At 33.9% G+C, this 20,914-nt stretch overlaps 1 protein-coding gene across 1 annotated transcript in view; it reads left to right on the plus strand.

Moving 5' to 3' along the window:
* Positions 1-20,914, plus strand: part of AGBL4 (AGBL carboxypeptidase 4) — a 1,124,520-nt gene that overhangs the window by 462,433 nt on the left and 641,173 nt on the right. The window contains exon 4 of the mRNA XM_074376517.1: positions 19,641-19,735. Coding sequence (XP_074232618.1) covers positions 19,641-19,735 — 95 coding nt within the window. The remainder of the gene's footprint in view (positions 1-19,640; positions 19,736-20,914) is intronic.

The raw sequence follows: 20,914 nt of genomic DNA on the forward strand, positions 1-20,914 counted from the left end.
TCTCATGTCTTTTGCATAGTACCATACCCATACTCCTTTTTTGAGACTTGTCTCCCCAAGCCCATTGAAGGGAAGTGATAAAATCTTATCATTTGAGTTACCACAGTGTAAAATTTAAAAGACATGGACTTTGGAACTTGATAAATTCAGACCTGAGTTGCATTCATTCTGTCTCTGCTACATAAGCTGTATCATCTTAGGAAAGTATATTAAACATCTGACTCCATTTTTGATGTTTGGTTGCTAACATCTTTCAAGATTCACCTTTTCTTTGTCTTCTGTCCCACATCTGGGTAAGCTGATAAGAAAGCACAGATGCCACCTCCTTTAGCTCTGGCATGAAGTTCAAACTACACAGGCCCTTGTTTGTGCACCTGTCCCTTACCCCAACCTACCATAAAACTCCAAGCAAGCCTCCTTTCCTGCTTTCTCAAACCATTTCAGGCCAGTCTGGGGGACTATTCTACCCTTGCCATAATTCCTCACTACCTGAGTAATAAACATTTTTATATCTTCTTCATGCATATATGGCATCATTCTCAGCATCTGAACCAAATTTGGGGTTGGAGAGTCCGTTCCATTTCTGAAGGGTAACCAAACAGAAAGTTACTTGATCATTCAGTTTTCTTCATATTATTTTCCTAACCTGTAAAATGACAAATAACATTTCCAAGGATTTTAAATAACATGTTAAATGAGTGCCTAACCATTTCTGTGGAACTTAACAGGTGTTCCACAAATTATATATAAAATTATAATAATTTTAAGCCAACCAGACCATAGACTATCTTCCATTCTGTCCCCTGACCTTTTATTATTTTATCTTTCTTCATAGTTCTTATTACTACCTGATATTGCATTGTGCATTTATTTACACATTCATTAATTTACTTGTGTGTTTTTTGTCTCCCTCACTAAAAGGTGGGTTACATGAAGGCAGGAACTATGTATGTCTTGTTTATTTGTGTATTTCCAGGACAAAATATAGTTTTGGGTATGTAGGTAGAGTTCAGTAAGTGTTTCTTGAAAAAATAATAAAGGAATGAATCAATCAGATATAGGTGTAGAATCTAGAATCTCCCTTTTCACTCTTAACTTGATTTAACTGTTACTGTGTCCAGACTCCTCAGTCCATAGCTCTGGACCCTAAACAATGATCTCTATTGTAGAAATGGGAAAATAGAGGATCAGAGATAGGAAGTAACCTTCCCAGAGTCAAATAACAAGTCAGTGGCATAAGCCAGGAAGAGAAGACATACCTCCTCTCTCAGTCCAAATTTCTTTCCATTCTACCTCCTCCCACCCCGACACAAAGATAGGTATTTCCCCAAAGTGCTTTCTCTATTTGTTTCCAAAATCCACCAAATGGTGTTCAATAAAGCAAACAGTACTTTTTAGCACAAGTCAACCTTTTCCTAATTGATTTTTCTCATTTTTCAACAGATTGGTAATTGTCAATTTACTTGCTGAGTTAAGGTGGCACCTGGGTTTGTCATTCTAACCCTTGGAGTAATTTAACTCTACCTTGTAAGACAGGTCTCTATGCTTGTATTATTCTCTGTTGGCACTGTCTTTTCAATCAATTAGTCATGAAAAATTCATGCCCAAGGTAAAGCCCTAGTGAAACACTCTGAGAAAAACGTGATTATCTTTAAACAAAGGGGAAATCTTAGTGTTCTCTGAAATTCATTGGAGAGAGCAGACTTTAATAAGGAAACATTTCATCTGCTGTTTGCTATCCACAAGGTACTCCACTTTTTCCATTTAAAATTGATCTCTTCCGATTCTCAGGTTTTCAAAACTGCTATAAGGTGAAGCTCCACAAATGTAGATTCTAATAATTTGAAGTTTGTAAAAGCTCAGTATGAGCCTTCCATGAATGATGAAAAATGTGTCAGCTAAACATGGCAGGGTGATGGTGTAAATACGATTAATATAATGTTGCACTGACTTTTCAAAACATGTTTATTTCATGTTGCAATTATAAAATATTTTGATCTATTTATTGGATTGTCCTTTAATTGTGAAGAGTAACTGATTCCTTCTTCAGAGGGACTAAAACCTAACTGTGGCTCCAGGCTGAATCCTTATATTGGTTCTAGCCCTGACATCGACCATGAAATGGAATGTGGGCCTGGATATAGCTCTCATACTGTCTGGAGACTAGACCTAGACCTCCATCTCATCAGTAGTTAATAAGCAGTTGCCATTGGCATCAGGGGATCAGAAGGAAAGACTTTGTTTGGCTTGATGTAACCCTTCCTTCTGCTGCCAAACAACCTCAGGCACCTGGTCTGATAGCAGTTAGTGGCTTTACCTCTGCCCTGGAAAGCATCACCATAAAGCTATGCTGTAGAATAGACATCCGATAATTCCTAGGTGCTTTGGGAAAAGGAAAGGCCCTTTTTCTAAGCAAGTGCTGCTCTCTCTTTCTTACAATTATTGCTCTACAGTTTGCTACCCATCATGAGCTTTTTATAAAAAAAAAAAATCTTTGTGTTCAGAGGCAAATTAAAAGCATGCATCTTCTAGTATTTCCTTTTAACTTGCAACATGATTTTACATGGGAGGAGAGAAGTTTACTATTTCTTGGCTTAGCCTAGATTATCCAGAACTGAGCACAGGGATGTATTTTTTTTATTACATAGATCTCCACCTTTTGAGTCAGATCAGCCTGATTTTGAATCCTGGTCCTACCACTTGTTAGCACTGTGCCACTGGGCATGTTACTTAACATCTGTGAAACTTCATTTTCCTCATGGGCAAAATGGGAATATTAAGAATTTATTCACAATTTTTGTCAGGATTATAAAATGAAATTTTGCACCTTATAGATCACAAATATTTAATAAAAATAGAAACCTATATCTTGGAGCTGAAAGAACCCTCAGAAGAATATTTACTTGCCTTCAGACAGGTAAAGTATTATTATGCTTTTATGGATGGGTCAGCTGAGATAGGATAAAACACACTGAAGTTTACAAAGATAGTAATAGTAAAATAATAAGTAAATAGTAATAGTAAAATTTTGATAGCGGCAGGATTTGAATTCAGGTTTCAGCCTCCTAAGACTATAATCTTATCCAAACTTTTCTTTTTACAGATAAGTCAAAAGAAAGAAACAGACATTACTTTGTAACATAACCAGGTCCTTTCCCATGAACCTAGGCAAAAGGCAAAATTCTCAAGGGCAAGAACTGATTTTTTTTTCCCCCACTAAAGTTGGAGAATAAAAATTTAGAGAAACATTGATCAAAAGTACATATTAGTATGATCAAGTTTAAATAGCATTTTAAATATAAGTGGATAATATTTAAAGAAGAATAAACTTGTATCAAAAGCAATTACAAAGATAGTGAAGAAAAAATCAATTTAATACAGATTGTATGATAATGAACTACAATGTGAAGTAAATGACTGATCTTTTTTACTTTTTTCTTTTATTTTCTTTTCCTTATTTTTAAAATATTTCCAGATTTATTGACATGTAATTGACATATAACATAGTATAAGTTAAAAGTGTACAAAGTACTAATTTGATACATTTACATATTGCAAAATGATTATCACCATAGCATTATCTAACACCTCTGTACGTCTCATAATTCTTTTTTGTAGTGAGAACATTTACGATTTACTGTCTTAGCAACTCTCAAGTATATAACACAGTACTATTAACTATAATCACTATGCTGTACATTAGATCCCCAGAACTTATTCATCTTACAGGTGGAAGTTTGTATTCTTTGACCAACATCTCCCCGTTCTGCCCACATCATCCCTAGCCTCTGTTAACCACCATTATGATCTCTGGCTTATGTGAGTTCAACTTTTTAAATTCTACATATAAGTGATTTCTTTCCTTTCTTTTTAATTTTTCCTTTTTTTTTTTTTTGCTGTCTTTTTTTGCATAGTTTTGATTACTGAAGCATTATATAGTGTATCTTTTCGCTATTGCAAAATTACAAAGCACCCCCAAATTAAGTGACTTATAGGAATAAGAATTTATTAATGCTCATGAGTCAGCTGAGGGGGAGTTCTTCTGTATTGGTGGTCAGCTCTGGATTAGGTAGATTTTGGAGAGGTGCTCTCTGATTTGGACTAGGTTCTCTCATGTTTGCAAGTCAGCTGCCTGTAGGCTGGTTTACGATGGCTTTAGCTTGAACAACTGGGCTCTCCTCAGTGTTGTTTTATCCTCTGTCAACCTACTCCAGATATGATCAAACGTTGGTGGTAAGATTTCAAGAGTGAGCATGGGACTACACAAAGCTTCTTGTGGTCATGGCTCAAAACTGGTATACTCTTACTTGTGCCAGTTGCTATTGACCAAAGCCATCACAGGTCAGCCCAGCTTCAAGAAGCTCACCTTTTAATAGGAGGAACAGCAAAATCATATTTCAGTGGATGCAAAAGGGAAAGAATTATGAAAAATGTTGCAATCAGTCTGCCACATATATTTATTTGTATGCATTGTAAGAAAATAGACAAGTATTGTGTCTCATCAAGGAAAGGTGCTGACATTACACAAGGTAACTTAGGAATCAAAATCATTTCCCATATTATAATAAAATGATAATACAAGCAAATAGAGTACAAAGCTAATAGAGACCAGAAGTGGATAGCACTGTGGGACAACCCCAGGGATGGTAAGTTCACATTAAAAGAGGTGCTGAATGAACAAAAAAGGAGGGATTTTTAGTTTTGCCTAAGTATGGAAACCTATGCATTCCAGTTTGAGAATTTCAGAGGCACTGAAAAAAACCTGTGCCTTCTTCCCCTGTGCCTTATGAGTAGCCCATTTAATAAATTAAACATGTGTATACACCTGTTGCCTCATCCTCTTAACTCTGTAGCACCTCTGGGCAAGGGAACACAGAGTGGGTAAATGTAGAGATTTGCTCTGTTGGCACCTACAGGTTGGCCTAGGTTTGGAGCCATCTAGGTAGCTGGTAATATATTCATTCTCCTTGACCTTTTCATCATCCTGGAAGGAGAACAGGCAGTCAATTTTGGGGTTCTCTTTTAAACATGTAGATTTGAACCTTTTGCACCTGCACTTAAGCTCTTCAGTAGCCCCTTCATGTTGCTTTTAGTAAAAGTTAAAACTCCTTAACGTGATCAATGCGTCTTTTAATGCCGTGGTCTCATCTCTTACCCTAGAATTCTTTGCTCTAGCCATGGGAAACAGCTTGTAACTCCACAATCACTCAATCTTTGTTCTTGTTTTTCCTTCCAACTGGGATGGATTCCACATTTTACTTCTTGCCTGGCCAGTTTGTATTCATCAGTAAAGATACAATTTTCTTCCACTAGGCTGTTATGGATGCTGATACAATTTTCTTCCACTAGGCTGTTATGGATGCTACCTCAGCATTTTATTTGTGTGTGTGTGTGTGTGTGTGTGTGTGTGTGTGTGTGTGTGTGTGTGTGTGTGTGTGTTTTACGTGTTTATTTCCCCCAATAGGTAGTTCCTTAAGTACAAAGGATGTTACTCATTTCTATAATCCCAGCACATAGCAGAAGTCCTGTAACTGTTTATTAAATGAAATGATTAAATGAATATTTCTTGAATGAATGAATGAATGAAACTTACAACAAAGCTTTCTGTAGGAAATGCTGTCAGACTGAGGAAAAGAAAGACTTTTTTTTGTCTGTATGCTGGTGAATATTTGTTCTGATTTATAGGGAAAAGAAAGAGCCTCCCTGAAAGATCTTACTTTTCTTCTGTCATGATGCTAATGCCCTTGTTTGATATGCTAAACTCCCCTTGATGAGAATGTTTTGCTCCATTTCCCTTTTACTTCTTTTGGCTGCCTTCTCACAAGCCTTCAGTGAAAAAGAATCTTCTAATGTGCAAACCTGTAAGCCATTTCTTTATTATCTCTATCAGACGGCAGTATCTGTGTGAAGATTTTGACAGTTTCCAGTTAAAAAGTCACAGGTGCAGCTGATTAACAAACTGTTGGTTCCCTGTGACTCCTCAACATCAGCTTATAATAGATAAGGATTCGTTTTTCACATAGTGATTATCTATATGCCAGACTTCAAGCTTTTGATATATCAGGTTCACACACTTGGGTAGTAACCTGTAGATTCTTCATGGGCAGGAAGCTCAACCTAATTATATACATATATAATTACGTGATATATATCACATGTGTATAGTCTTTATTGTTTCCTGACCACATTTTCTTAGCAATTATAGCTAATCCTGTCAAAAACTCTGCTAGATAGATATGATTTTCCTCTTTGCAGATGAGGAAAACAAGGCTCAGGAGGATGATAAATCATGGTCAAATTTACGCAGAAAGAGGTAGGCTTAGAACTTCAACATTTCTTTTTACAATGCTGGAAAGCAGATACGGCTCAGAGTAGGTAATATAAAACCCAGAAATATAGCTCTGAAAGAGAGTAGCTGATTGGTTGAAAAAATAGAGCTCTAGATTTTATCCACAACTTGGCCCCCACTTTACCTATACCTCTGATGCATCATAACACCAAGGCAAAGTCACCCTAACCTGTGCAGTCCTGTCCAGGTCACACTTACCTGGCGACATGGTGGCACATGACTAGACATGTAACCAGATGTAGGCCAAAGCAGCTTTCTCCCATTGTGTTGTAGATTTCTCTGACTGTCAGGTGTTTACTTCAAAAAGGATTACTGATACAACTTATAGGGAAACTATTTATGCCTAACTTATAGAATCAAATTCATTTTTTTAATTTAAATATGACCATTGGTAGAATAAAACTACCATGAATGGTTTGCAAATTACTAAAGAAAGAAGGAAAAGCATAGGAAGATTTCAAGGATTTTTTGTGAAATATAACACATTTTATTTATTTGTTTATTTAGGGAGTATTTCTTTGCTTACTTTGTAAACATTCACAATACTTTTAGTTTAGAATTGAGGTGCACAAAGCATACTTTAAAAAAAATTCAGTGGCATTTAATACATTCACAATGCTGTACAACCTTTACTTCCAACTACTTCCAAGATATTTTCATCACCCCAAAAGGAGACCCCATGGCCGTAACAATTTTTTAAAGTGTAAACAAGCATAAACAAAATAAATAAAATTAATTGTGAAAAAAATAAATAGAAGATTGTAAAAAGTGTGGTGTGAAGCCAAGAAAAGGGTAAATAGAGAATATTGACTAGAGATTTGTCCTAATACAAATTAAAATGTATCATAGAACTACAATTATCAAAACAATGATTGGTTATCATTAAAATAAACACAATATCAGTGAAACAGAAATAGAAGTCCAGAAATAAACCCAAACATTTAAAAACCTATTTTATGAAAAAGGTGGCATTTGAAATTAGAAGGGAAAGGGATGAATTATAAGATGTTGGAACAACTTGTTAACCATTTGGAAAAAATAAGTTATGCTGCTTCTTCATATTTTATTCAGAAATTCCTGATGAAGTAAAGGTATTTAAACTTTTGAAATTTAAATTAGGGATAATTTCAAATACACATATAAAAACACCCAAGGATCCACTACTAAGATGAAGCAGATGCTAAAATTTTGTTATCCTTTAGATTCTGCTTTCTTCTATTGATTTTAATAAATAGAACATTAGAGTTACAGCTTTCCGTCTTACTTTACTTTCTCCCAGAAGTATCCATAGTTGTGAAATTAGTGTGTGTCACTCCATGTGTGATTTTATAATTATACATGTGCCTATTACATTAAAATATGCTATATGCTTGCCATATATGATGCTTGTTTTTTCACTAAGCATAGTTCTGGAGGTCTATCTGTGTTGATAAATGTAGCTCTAGTTCATTCATTTTAAATGATAAATACTACTCTGTTGTATTAATGAACCACAATTTATGCATTTGTATTCTGAGTTAAATAGTTTAGTTGTTTGTTTTGCTATTACAAAGGAGTAGTGCTGCACTGAACATTGATGTGTATATCTCCTGTGTAATGTACAAAAATTGTCTTAGGGAAACATATAGACATGGAATTGCTGGATTATAGGTTATAAGCATCTTTATCTTTATTGTCAAGTTACCCTCTAAAGAGACGGTTCTATTTTATACACCCACCAGTGGTGTTAAAAGCCAGTTTTTTACATAATTACCAACACTTGGTATTTTCAGATTTCCTAATTTTTTTTTCCAATCTGAGGGTAAAAAATGCGTTTCATTATTTTCTTAACTTGTATTTCCTCAATTACTAGTGGCGTGATCATGTTTTTATATATTTGTAAACTGTTCATTTCTTCTTTTGTAACTTGTCTGATTATATCCTTGGCCTGTTTTCTATTGGATGGTTGGTCTTTTATATTTTTATTTATAGGAGTTCTTTATCAGTTTGTGTATTAATCCTTTTCCATTATAAGCATTACACACATGACTTCTTTAATCATTGGCTTATGTTTTCATTTATTTATGGTATATTTTAATATAATAACTTTTTGTAAAGCAGTCAAATATATTTATCTTTTCCTTCAGGGCTTATGCTTCTGGTGCTTTGTCTAAAAAGTCCTTACATATCATGAGATCATAAAATAATCTGCTATGTTTCACTCTGTATATTTTTTCCTTAATCCATTTGCAATTTATTTTTGTATTTGGTGTGAGGTACGGATATAACTTCATGCTTTTTCCATATGGGTGACCCAATGGCCCAATACCATTCATTGACAGTTCAACTTTTCAATCTCATCTGCAGTGTCATCTCTGATATAACTGATTTTGTTCCTAGGCCATCTTTTGATCCATTAAGTCTATCTGTATAGATCAGAAACAATGTAAGCCATATTGTTTTAATGTCTATAACTTTATAGTGAGTCTTGTTATCTGTTGAGACCGTCTTTGTTATTTTTTGCCCTTTGTGTTCCCATATAAATTTTATAATCAGCTTATCAGTTTTAAACACACACACACCCCCACACACACACACATCTGCTGGGATTTAGTCAATTACATTGGCTGATCATGAATTTTCAATCTGTGACTGTAATAGACTCCTCTATTTAGTAAGCCTCTTTGATTTGTCTCAATAATGTTTTAGAGTTTTATGTGTAGAGGTCTGATACTTTTATTACATTTGTTTATAGGTACTTGATATTTTTGACACTATCATAATTGATATCATTTTAAATTCTATTTTCTAATTGTTTATTGCTAGTATCTAGATATATAATTTTTTATATATACTGACTTTATATCAATGAATTTTAACAGTTGTAGATTCTTTTGGGGTATTCTACATACACAATCATATTGGCTATATGGATAATAAAAGTTTAATTTCCCTTTCCAACCCATTTCTATGTATGTATGTATGTATGTATGTATGTATGTATGTATGTATGTATGTATGTATTTATTTATTTTTGCCTTTTTGAAGTGACTAGGAACTTCAGCGCATGTTTGAACAGGATCGGCAATAGCAGTAATTCTTTTCTTGTTCCTAAATTCAGTGGAAATGCTTTAAAGTTTTAATGATTAAAATGTATTGTTGCTATTGGTTTCTTCCTTTTTTTCTTTCTACTGGTAGATATCTTTTATCAGATTAAGATCTTTTCTGTAATCAGTTTTCAATTTCTAAGAATTAATTATCATTAAAGAGTGTTTATGTGTTATCAAATGCTTTTTCTTCACCTTTGAGAGAAGCTTCTTTGTAAATATGGTATATTACAATGATTAATTTTAAAATTATAATACAACCATGATATAATGTAAATATAAATTTAATACAATATTCTTAGAGTAAATTCAAATTTACCATGATTTATTCCCCCCACCCACTGGATTTAATTTGATAAGTTTTTGTTTAGGTGTTTGGGAAGGAGATTATCTTGAAGTATCCCTTTTGGATTTTTTTATCCAGCGTATGTTGGTTGCATAAAACAAGTTGGAGAATGTTCCCTCACATTCAGTTATCTGGAATAATTTGTGTAAGATTGGTGTTTTGGATTCCTTGAATGTCTGAAAGACTTCACCAGTGAAGCTGTCTGGGCCTGGCATTTACCTTGAACAAATGTTTTTAATACTATATTTATGCCAGGGCAGTACTAGAGAAAAAGAACAAAGCTGGAGGCATAACCCTTCCAGACTTCAGACAATACTGCAAAGGTACAATAATCAAAACAGCATGGTATTGGCACAAAAACAGACATATGGATCAATGGAACAGAATAGGGAGCCCAGAAATAAACCCACACACCTACAGTCAATTGATCTTTGACAAAGGAGGCAAGAATATACAATGGAGAAGAGTCTGTTCGGCAGGTGGTGTTGGGAAAGCTGGATAGCTACATGTAAATCAGTGAAGTTAAAACACTGTCTCACACCATGTACAAAAATAAACTCAAATTGGCTTAAAAACTTATCAATATAAGACATAACACCATAAAGCTCCTGGAAGATAATATAGTCAAAACATTCTCTGACATAAATTGTAGCAATATTTCCCTAGGCCAGTTTACTAAGACAATAGAAATAAAAGCAAAAATAAACAAATGGGACCTAATTACACTTAAAAGCTTTTGCACAGCAAAAGTAACCATATACAACATGAAAAGACAACCTGTGGAATGGGAGAAAATATTTGCAAACAATGTGACTGACAAGGGCTTAACTTCTAGAATATACAAACAGCTCATACAACTCAATAACAAAAAACAAACAAATCAATAAAAAAATGGGCAGAAGACCTAAACAGACATTTCTCCAATGAAGACATACAGATGCTCAATCTTGCTAATTATCAGAGGAATACAAATCAAAACTACAATGAGGTATCACCTCACACTGGTCAGAATGGCCATCATTAAAAAGTTCACAAATGATAAATGCTGGAGAGAGTGTAGAGAAAAGGGAACCATCCTACACTGTTAGTGGGAATGTAATTTCATGCAGCTGCTATGGGAAACTGTATAGAGATGCCTCAGAATCTAAACAGACTTACCATATGTTCCAGCAGTCCCAATCCTGGGCATGTATCTGGAGAGAACTCTAATTCAAAAAGATACATGCACCCCAATGTTCATAGTAGCACTGTTTACAATAGCCAAGACTTGGAAGCCACCAAAATGTCCATTGACAGATAATTGGATCAGAAGTCGTGGTATATATATATATAGTCATAAAAAAGAATAGAATAATGCCATTTGCTGCAACATGGATGGACCTAGACATTATCATACTGAGTGAAGTAAGTCAGACAGAGAAAGACAAATAGCAAGATAGCACCTACATGTGGAATTCTAAAAAATGACACCAACTTATTTACAAAACATAAAGAGACTCACAGACATAGAAAACAGACTTATGGTTACCAAAGGGGAAAGGGCAGGGGGAGGGGTAAATTGGGAATTTGGGATTAGCAGATAGAAACTACTGTATACAGAACAGATAAACAGCAGGGTCCTACTGTATCACACAGGGAACTATATTCAATAGCTTATAATAACCTATAATGAAAAAAGATTATGAAAAGTGTATATATGTAATATGTACAAGTGAATCACTCTGATGTATACCATAAAAGGAGTTGGGTAGCTTTCTATCTTTTTATTTGTTTCACTTAATTTTAATTTTTATGAAAATTAAATATGTGTATGTCATTTAAAAAGTCAAACGCTACTGCAAAGGCCAAAAAGAAAATAGTCCTCTATTTTTTTGCCCAAGTTTTTGATTCCTGATTCCTAAAGCAAAAATGAGCAAACTTCTGTGAAGAACAGAATAGTAAATAATTTAAGCTTTGTAAGCCAACAGGTCTCTTGTGACAACTACTTAGCTATGCTATTATCTGGCAAAATCACCCATAGACAACATGTAATGAATGAGCATGGGCTTTTTTTTTTTTTTTAATCTTTATACAAAAATAGGCAGCACACAGAATTTGGCCTTTGCTCTCCTGCTCTTGAGGCAGTCACATATTTCTTTTCATTGTGTCTTCCTCTTCTTCTTTTTTTTTTTAATGTTTTATTGAAGTACAGTCAGTTACGATGTGTCAATCTTTTCCTTGTGTCTTCTGATATTACTTCTGTATTTCTAAATAAAATTTCTATACTGCTATTCTCTGTTCATTTTGGTTTCAGGTAGTATTTATCAAATTTGTATTGTGAAGATGATGATTTCATTCTTTAACAGTTCTGCTGCAAAATACAAGCTTCTCCTTCCCCCATTTTATGTTACTATTTTGGTTAAATTTATATTTAGGCTTTTCTTTATTATGAACAGGTAAATATTAATACAGATGAGTCTTGTGCTACATGATCAAGCTTTTCTCTTCTGCAACTATTCCCTGTCTGCCTCTCGCCTTCCATTAGTAATTGCTTCTTTTTCTATTAAATTGGTTTTCAAGACACATATTGTAAATTGCCTTGTTTTCCCCAAGTTCTTCCCTGACCCCCACCATACCTTCGCTTGGCTGCTTTGGTCTCTGCTTCTGTTGATGTCTTTCATGATTAAGAGATTGGCATTAAATTTTGAAATAGAGGTTCTAAATGCATGTAAGGACCATGCTGATTCATTTCATTGTGGGTGTCATATTTATATTTGAAAAATTTTTATCTTTGATTAAGAGTTTGTTTTACCACAGAAGAATTTTTCAAACTCTTGACTATAGAGATCAGCTTGACTACCAGTATTCTGGATATTGAGTCCATTATCTCTGTGACTCACCCACTCCAGGCAATGAGCCTCTAGTACTTATCATGATGGACAAAAAGTCACTTGGGTGCTTGGTGTGAGGGAAAGAATCTCAGGACTTAATTTCTCTTTACAAGGGCTGTGAACCAAGCTCTGCCTGGTACACCAGGTGCTTCTGGTGTTTTGTATTTTTGACATTCTTTATGTATGTATGAATTATTTTTCTATTTCTTAACTTTTTAAGTTGAATACTTGGCACTTTCTTTTCCAATCTTTTTTCTTTTCTAGTATTTGTACATATGGCTAAAATTTAATTTCTCTATATACTATTTTCTGTTGCATGCCACACGCTCTGATGTGTAGTGTTGAATTAATCATTGAATTCTAAATACTTTCTAATTTCTATCATTTCTTCTTTAATATATGAAAAATTAAGAAGAACATAAAATTTTCAAAATACGAGAAAGGTTTTTGCCAACTTTTTATAATATATTTATGACTTTATGACTTGATAGTGAGAGATTGTGATTAGAAGAATACTGGTTCTGTGATATTTGTTGAGATTTGTCTTGTGACCACACATACAAGGTAATCTTTTATAAATACCCCTATCTACTTGAAGAAAAGTTTATTCCCTGATTGTGTATGTGGAGAGCATTGTAGGTTTTAATATGTGGTCTCTTGATTGAGCTTATCAGTTGGAAAGTTCTAATTTTCTATGTCCTTCTGAATTTTTGTCTACTCTATCAGTTACTAAGATTAATCATTGTGGATTAATCAGTTTCAGTTTTTACTTGTGATATTGTTAATTTTTGTTTTATATATTTTATGCTCTTTAAATATTTAAAGTTGTTATATTTTCCTGCAGAATAATTGCTTTTATGTGGTGATTCTATCCTTAACTTTACTTTTTTTCCTGAGTACGTTTTGTCTGATATTGCCATAGCTAAAACAGCTTTCCTTTAGTGAGTATTTCCATATTATATCTTTTTCTGTCCTTTTACTTTCGAATTTTCTGTGTCATGTTTTAGGTACATCTCCAAGAAAGATGATAAATGTGGATTTTTTATCCTAATCAGTTTGGGACTTTCTAAAAACAGATAAACTAGTCAATTTCCAATATTTGTGATTATTGATATTTGGAATTATTTCTACTATCTTATTTGTGCTTTCACTAAAAAAGAAAAAATCTTTTTCTTTGCTTTGTATCCTATCATCCTTTCTATTATATTTGTCATGTGTTCCTTATTTTTTTTTCCTTTTACTTATTTGGAATTTATAAATCCTGTTTCTATTATTGTAATGACTACTCTTGAACTGCCACATGCTTATTTTATAACACTTAAGTTAATTAGCTTCCCTGGCCTCCTTTGAAATCATACAAGGACCTTAGAATACCTTAACGCTGACCTTTCCTCCCTCCACTTCACCATAGTCCCAAACACATCTGCTTTGTTTACCAATGTTTTGGTGCAAACTTTTTAACATCCCTAACATTTAATGTTGTTATGATAATAATTTTCTACAGTCACTTCTTATTCAGATTTACTTGTTTCTCTGCTTATTTCTTCTTGCCAGTCTTACCTTTTGTGTTTCTTTCTCTGAAGTTCATCCTTTAGTAGCTCCTTCATTGAGAATCCGAAACTGCTAAACTTCTTAGGCTTTGTTTGAAAATTTATTGTACCCTCATTCTTGGGTGATATTTTTCCATTATCTTCTGGTCTCTATTGATGTTGGTGTTACGTCTGCTTAAGTCTAACTTCTGTGTCTTTGTAGGTAATTTTTGGTTTTCTCTGGTTTGCTTTGAAAACATGCTCTTCATTTTTGGTGTTTTGTGGTTTCACTAAGATGTGTCTGTATCTAGATTTTTAAAAAATCCTGCTTTAGATTTATTTGTGATTCATGAGTCCAAATAGTCATGTCTTTCATCAATTCAGGAACATATTCAACCTTTTCCTCTTTAGATTTTGCCTCTCCAAATTTCTCTTGTCTCTCTTTCTAGAACTCTTATTAGATGTGTACTTTTGTTTATTTCGTCTGTGCCCCTTGTCATATTTTCTATCTTAGTAATTCTCTGTGCTGAATTTTGGAAAATTTCATCAATTCTGCAGTTTAACCTGTCTGCTGAAATTTTTTCTGATTTTTTAAGTTTAAATTTTTTTTTTTTTTTTTTTTTTTACTATATCTAAAAGCTCTTTTTTTTTAGAGACTATTTCTGGCCTTTAAAATATTTATTTTGTTTTGTTCTGTTCTCGTGTGTTTGAAACATTCTTTTAATTTTTTAGTCATTTTAAAAATGCTTTCTTTATAGTTCACCAGATAGTTTTTGACTTGAACTTCTTTGTGGTCTAATTCAGTTATTTATTTCTCTGGCTGATTCTCACTTTTAGTGTGGATTGTTTTCTTATGTGTTTTGTTAATTTATGTGAAAATTTGATCTCTACAAGACTTTATTTATGGAAATCCTATGTACCTGTGCTGAAAATATGTGCATTCAAAGCAATTTTTTATTGTTTTTACCAGGTTCCCCAGGGATATCTGCCTGTAACAAAATTTATTATAAATGCTTGACCTGTGTTTTAAGACCAAGCTAGTAGTATAAATTCAAACCTAAACCTAAAAATGTTCTCACCCATGTTTAAAAATTATTTTTTCCTCCCAAAATCCAGGAATAGGTAAATATGCTTCTTTGTCATCTCCCACTGCTAATGAATGATTTCTTTCTAGACCACTGTTTCACTAATACTGTTGTCATTTTGAGGGTCCTAGATACGTGAAGGTATCACATTTCAAACATCCTGTCTCATGCAAATTCAAGGCCTCATTTGCTATCTTTGCATGGATGTCAAAATCTAAGTTCTTAGATACCAAGACCAATAGCTGCCTTTTGCACCTCTATATTTTTCTGGCATCTGTGGATTTCTTTTTATTTACTAGGAGTTCTTCATGTAAAGAATGTTCTTAAATATTCCTGTGGTTTCTAGGAATTTGCAGAAGGTTATCCAGAACAGTATTCTCCAACCATTTTTATACTTAGGCACACAGAGAAAATAATATTTATGCACATAGGGAAGATGATATCTATGCAGAATGTTGGAGTACCTGGGGAATATTTGAAGGATGACCATACGAAGCTTAGTGAAAAAAATAACACATAATTTAAGAGTAGAACAAAAAATACACAGAGGATATCAAATGCTAAGTTTGTTTTTTAATCTTCAGTTTTTTAACTGAAACACTTAAGTTTTTTGTCTGTGAACATTCCATTTTTATGTGAGGTTTTGATTTCTGAAGTGAATTACATGCAATTCCTGATCAATTTCAATGATGATCTCTTCAAATTCTTAATAGTCAGCCATTAATGTGAAACTGTTCACACAATAAAGTGATGAAATCTTTTAAAATGTTCAATATTTAATCCATATGAAATTATATTTAAGGCATATAACAATTCTCCTTTCACTCATAAGTGCAATGTTGAAATTTCTTGTGAAAATCCAATGACTTTAAAATCTAATCAAATTTCTTGTTAAATGATTTAAGAGAAAGAAATATTTTAAAATAATGATGACCCTTTAATTTGCAGAATGCGCAAACCTATTTAGAATAGTCCTTGGGTTTAGCTTGGACATCATTAAGTGGGAAGTTTACTAATGATTGGACAAAAGTATTGGATATATGGGAAGACAGAGAATCAAGGCCACTGTCTGGGACTGCATGCAGACTCCTCACTACACCATTAGCAACATTGGTCCACTCCTTCGCCTACATCTGGAAGGGAGCTCATACTCCTCCATAGCATAATGCCCCTTAGTCAGGATGGGCACAGCTCCATGCCTCGCACATGGCTACCTCGAGAGCCTGTGCTGCAGGTCACAATTGCAAAGCTCTGATCGAGAGTACCGTATTACTGAAACAGATTGGATTAAAATTTTTTAATATAAAAAGAGACAGAAAGAAATAATGGTAGGAATGAAGAAAGGAAGGAAGATATGAAATTTTAGTAAATAAAAGATCTGTTTTCATTGAAGATAAGGGAGGAAAGCTCAGTAAATATTGAATACCTTATCTTGGCTAGGTGCAGTATGCCAGGTGATTACTTATGTAATTTCACAGATCCTCACAACAGCTTTGTTAGGATTGTATTATCATCTCAATTCCAGATTGATTGTTTAAATCAATAACCAAAAACAATAATCATCTTGCCTGTGCTCACAGAACTAGTGGGAAACTGAATTTTAGTCTCAGGTGTTATGTCTGGAAAGTCCATGATCTTATTTTCTTGAGTCAATGGGCGTGGTAAAATTCTAGGTCTGCTGCTTACTAGTTATGTACTTTTCATTTACTTAATCTCAATACCACTTGCTTCATCCATAAATAAGAGGTAATAAATAGTCCCTGTCTCAAAAAGTTTATTATTCACAAAACAAATGAGATAATGCATGAGATATTAGATTGGGATGAGGCCCAAGCATCAATAATTTTTAAAAGCTACCTGGGTGATTCTAATATACAGCCAGGTAATTTGAATGCACAAAACACTGAAATAATGAATACTTAACTTAGAATATGATGCATAGAAATTCTCAGAAGTTGTTAGTTATTATTATAGTTGTTGATGTTACAGTTACCTCATGGATGTAGTTTCTTCTGATGTATTTTGAGTAAATAGCTAACAATTAATCATAAAATATGGAAAGCCAAGATTTCCTGTACTGCTTACTTCCAAATATCTTTGGTTCTCATAACCACATGCTGCATTGCTAAACAGGCTAGATAAACATTAAAAAAATGCACAGGGTGGGGAATAGTAAAAGATGGTGTTCTTTTTGCATGTGGTGTCATGAGAAAGTATGATCTTTATTGTCAGAACACCTAAGATTTAAGTTCTAGCTCTATCAGTTAGTAGTTCTGGGATTTGGTGGTCAGAGGGCAAGCCAGTTAGTTTTTATTAGCTTCAGTTTCCTCTTGTCTAAAATTGGGCTAAAATAAACAACATTTGCTTATGAATGGAGAAGTTAAATAATATAGATCATTTTAAACACCTGGGAAAATTTCTGGCACATAGTAGGATATTAAAGATCAATAAATAGTCCATTTTTTCATTTCTTCATTACAGATTCACATACGTACATTATTTCCACATTAGATTTTCCCCTGCATTTAGCATTAATCTAGATCTTGAAAGCACAGTGTGGCTTCCAGGTTCACTGGAAATGGATCTGGCACCTGGAATCCCAGAAGAAAAAAGGGGGATTAAGCCCTGTGAGGTTCAAAGGCCATTTGTTCCCTTGATATTGATTTTCTTAAATCAGACAGTAGCCAAGACCCTGGGAGAAATAATTGAACTGACAACAGGCAGGTCCAGGTTATTAATAATGGAAGAGCTTTGGAGATTCTTGATGACTTAATTTAGTGACAGAAGGGAGGTCTGAAACTGAAATGCCTGGAGATGGGGTCAGTGGCTAAGTCTCTGAGGAGAAAGGAAAACATGCATTATTCCTAAGAGCTTATTTTATATAACAAAACATTTTATGGTAGTCCAAACATGAGGCCAGAGGAAGCGGTTTTGATTTTCTCTTTTTAAAGAAAAACAAAATTTTAAAGGCTTGAAAAATTGCCACTATATTTATGTTTACTTTTGCCCTCATTTTGGAAAACAGACTTGCTTAGAGTTAGGGAATTTTGGAACCTTAGTGAGTATCTCAAGGGTAGAAATCTTGGAGGTCTTACTTAACTTTTTTATCCCTTGGATCCAGTATCAATTCTCCTATTAATTACATGACTTTCTACAAGTTAGTTAACATCTCTGAGCCTTAATTTCCGCATCTGTAAAATGGAGATGTTAATATTTTTATTACAATTATAAGAGAATATTTTTAAAAATTTAAAAAGTATATAAAATTTCTGGCACTTTTACATTAATATCTCTCACACAGTAAATATTTGTTCATATGAACTAATAAATCAATTTTGATGCTTCTTTCCTCTTGCACTTCCTCTGGATAGAAAAGCTAGCCTATGGTAACCTCTTGAAAGCTTTTAATTTTCTCTTGACAGTAGTCAAGAATATAGGCTGCCTTTTCCCTGGTTCTCATCCTCTCTCCTTTGGACTATTTCAGTGGTCATTTAATGTCTTTTAACTCCAGTTCTCTTTTCTTTCTCCATCTCTCCTCCCTACTTGTGACAAAGTTGTTTATTAAAACAAAGGCCTGATCTTTTTTAACTGTACTACCCCTCTGGAAGTATTTTAGTCATTGAAAACACCCCACTCCCCAGTTTTACATCCCAGAGAGGGAAAGGAATTACCCAAGTGTCTGTGCTCCTATAAATTGATGCTGAGATCAGGGTTGAGCCCAGTACCCTTGGCCCCTAGCAGAGGATAACAAATGGGGAGCAGACATATATCCTCTAGTTTTAGTCAAAAGAGTGCCGAGCAGTTGCAGAATTTTTAAATTTCAATTTTGAACTCAGTTATTTTCTTTAGTTTTGTTGAACTTCAAATGCACTATTGTCACTCTAATGATAATATTCATTTCCATGAAAATTCTAGGTCAGCCTAGAGAGAGGGCGCAATTATTTTTTTCACAATTATAAATATTAATTAAAACTTATATAGCATTCACGATGCACCAAGCATGGTTTCAAATACTATACGTGCATTAATTTATTTAATTCTCATCAGCAACCCTACATACCATCATTATCCCCACTTTTCAGATAAGGAAACTGAGGCACAGAAAAGTTTAGTAGCTTGGCAAGGTCACACAATTTAAGAATGGTTGAGTGAGATTAAAACGCAGACTTCCAGATTCCAGAGTGTGTTCTTAACCACTATGCTGAGATAGCAGAAACACACTGAATTTCTGTGGGCACCATTTATCCTCTCTGTGTTAGCAGCTAATCCATATGGCTCCCTTTAACCCTGCTTATTATTTCCAGTCCTAGTAATCAGGAAATGGCAACTTCAGTAGCATAGTCTTCTGATAAACTTTTCCCTCTTTCTTTTTCAGAGAGTCATTTTCAACATTGTTAACTTCAGCAAAACCAAAAGTCTTTATAGAGATGGGATGGCCCCTATGGTGAAATCTACTAGCAGACCAAAATGGTAAGTGACCCACATAATGGGGCCTCTTTCTGGTTGTAGATTTTGACCCAAGTTTCTCTGCTGTATGGCTAGGGCTTAGCCTCACTGGCACTAAGAAGAGTTAGATGAGTCTGGACGGCCGTTGTCTGGGTTCTAGGTACTGCTCTTTGAGAATGTTGGAATAGGGGGCATAGTCCCATGTTTGGAGTCACTAACATTCTATTATGAGGGAAGGTACAGTTTGTTATTTGATAAACTTTCTGTCCTGTTTGCCTTTTATCATGATATCTTTGGAAGCATGATTAAAGTTGATTCTGGTCTCTTTTTTTCTAGCCTGAGCATATATATTGTACAATAACATAGGAGGACATTGAGAACTACAGTTTAGTAGATTTCCCTTGCTTTGCTTGTTTGTTGTGGTGTCTTTGTATAGATGTTATGTGGTTATTTTGGATGTTAAAGTTCTATTTGTCCCATTGCTATGGTGACAAGGATGAGGAAAGTTGGATACGATTAATAATAGTAACAATGATAATTAATAATAGTAATGATGATGATGATGATGATAATGACAATGATAATTTTAATAATAACTACTCTCACTTACAGAGAAAGCCGATTCTTTGTCAGGTGTTTTACAGTTGCTGTCACTAGTCTCACAACATGTTGCAAGGGAGATTTTAAATATTCCTGTGTTACAGATAAAGAAATTGAGCCTAGGAGAGGTTAAGTACCTTCTCATGACCATATAGTAAACGGAGGAGCTTGTGTTATTTTTATTAACCCACACTGACATTCAAAGCAATTAACTTATTCATCTATCCATTCATTTATTCATTCAATAAACACTGACTGAATGTATCAAAATGGATGTAACAGAGTTTTTAAAAACAGAAACCAGTGTTATTCATCTATCACACAGTAGGTGTTAAATGAATGCTTATTGAACCGAACTGAATTCATGATGAGAATTTACATGTAAAGTGCCTGGCACTTGCTAAGTGCTCAATAAATGTCATCTATTATTAATAGTACTATGTAGAACACAATACAAATGCAAGGGATTGTTAATATTATTCTAACTTTGATTCCTATTCAAATTTTAATAACTAGTGAGAAGATCATCTCCAAATGTCTATATTTATAGATAGCTAGCAATTCATAAATATTGAATTGTGCATTTATCTACAACTGATACTT

The sequence above is a fragment of the Camelus bactrianus genome, chromosome 13 (assembly GCF_048773025.1).
Source record: "Camelus bactrianus isolate YW-2024 breed Bactrian camel chromosome 13, ASM4877302v1, whole genome shotgun sequence".
NCBI classification, from domain to species: Eukaryota; Metazoa; Chordata; class Mammalia; order Artiodactyla; family Camelidae; genus Camelus; species Camelus bactrianus.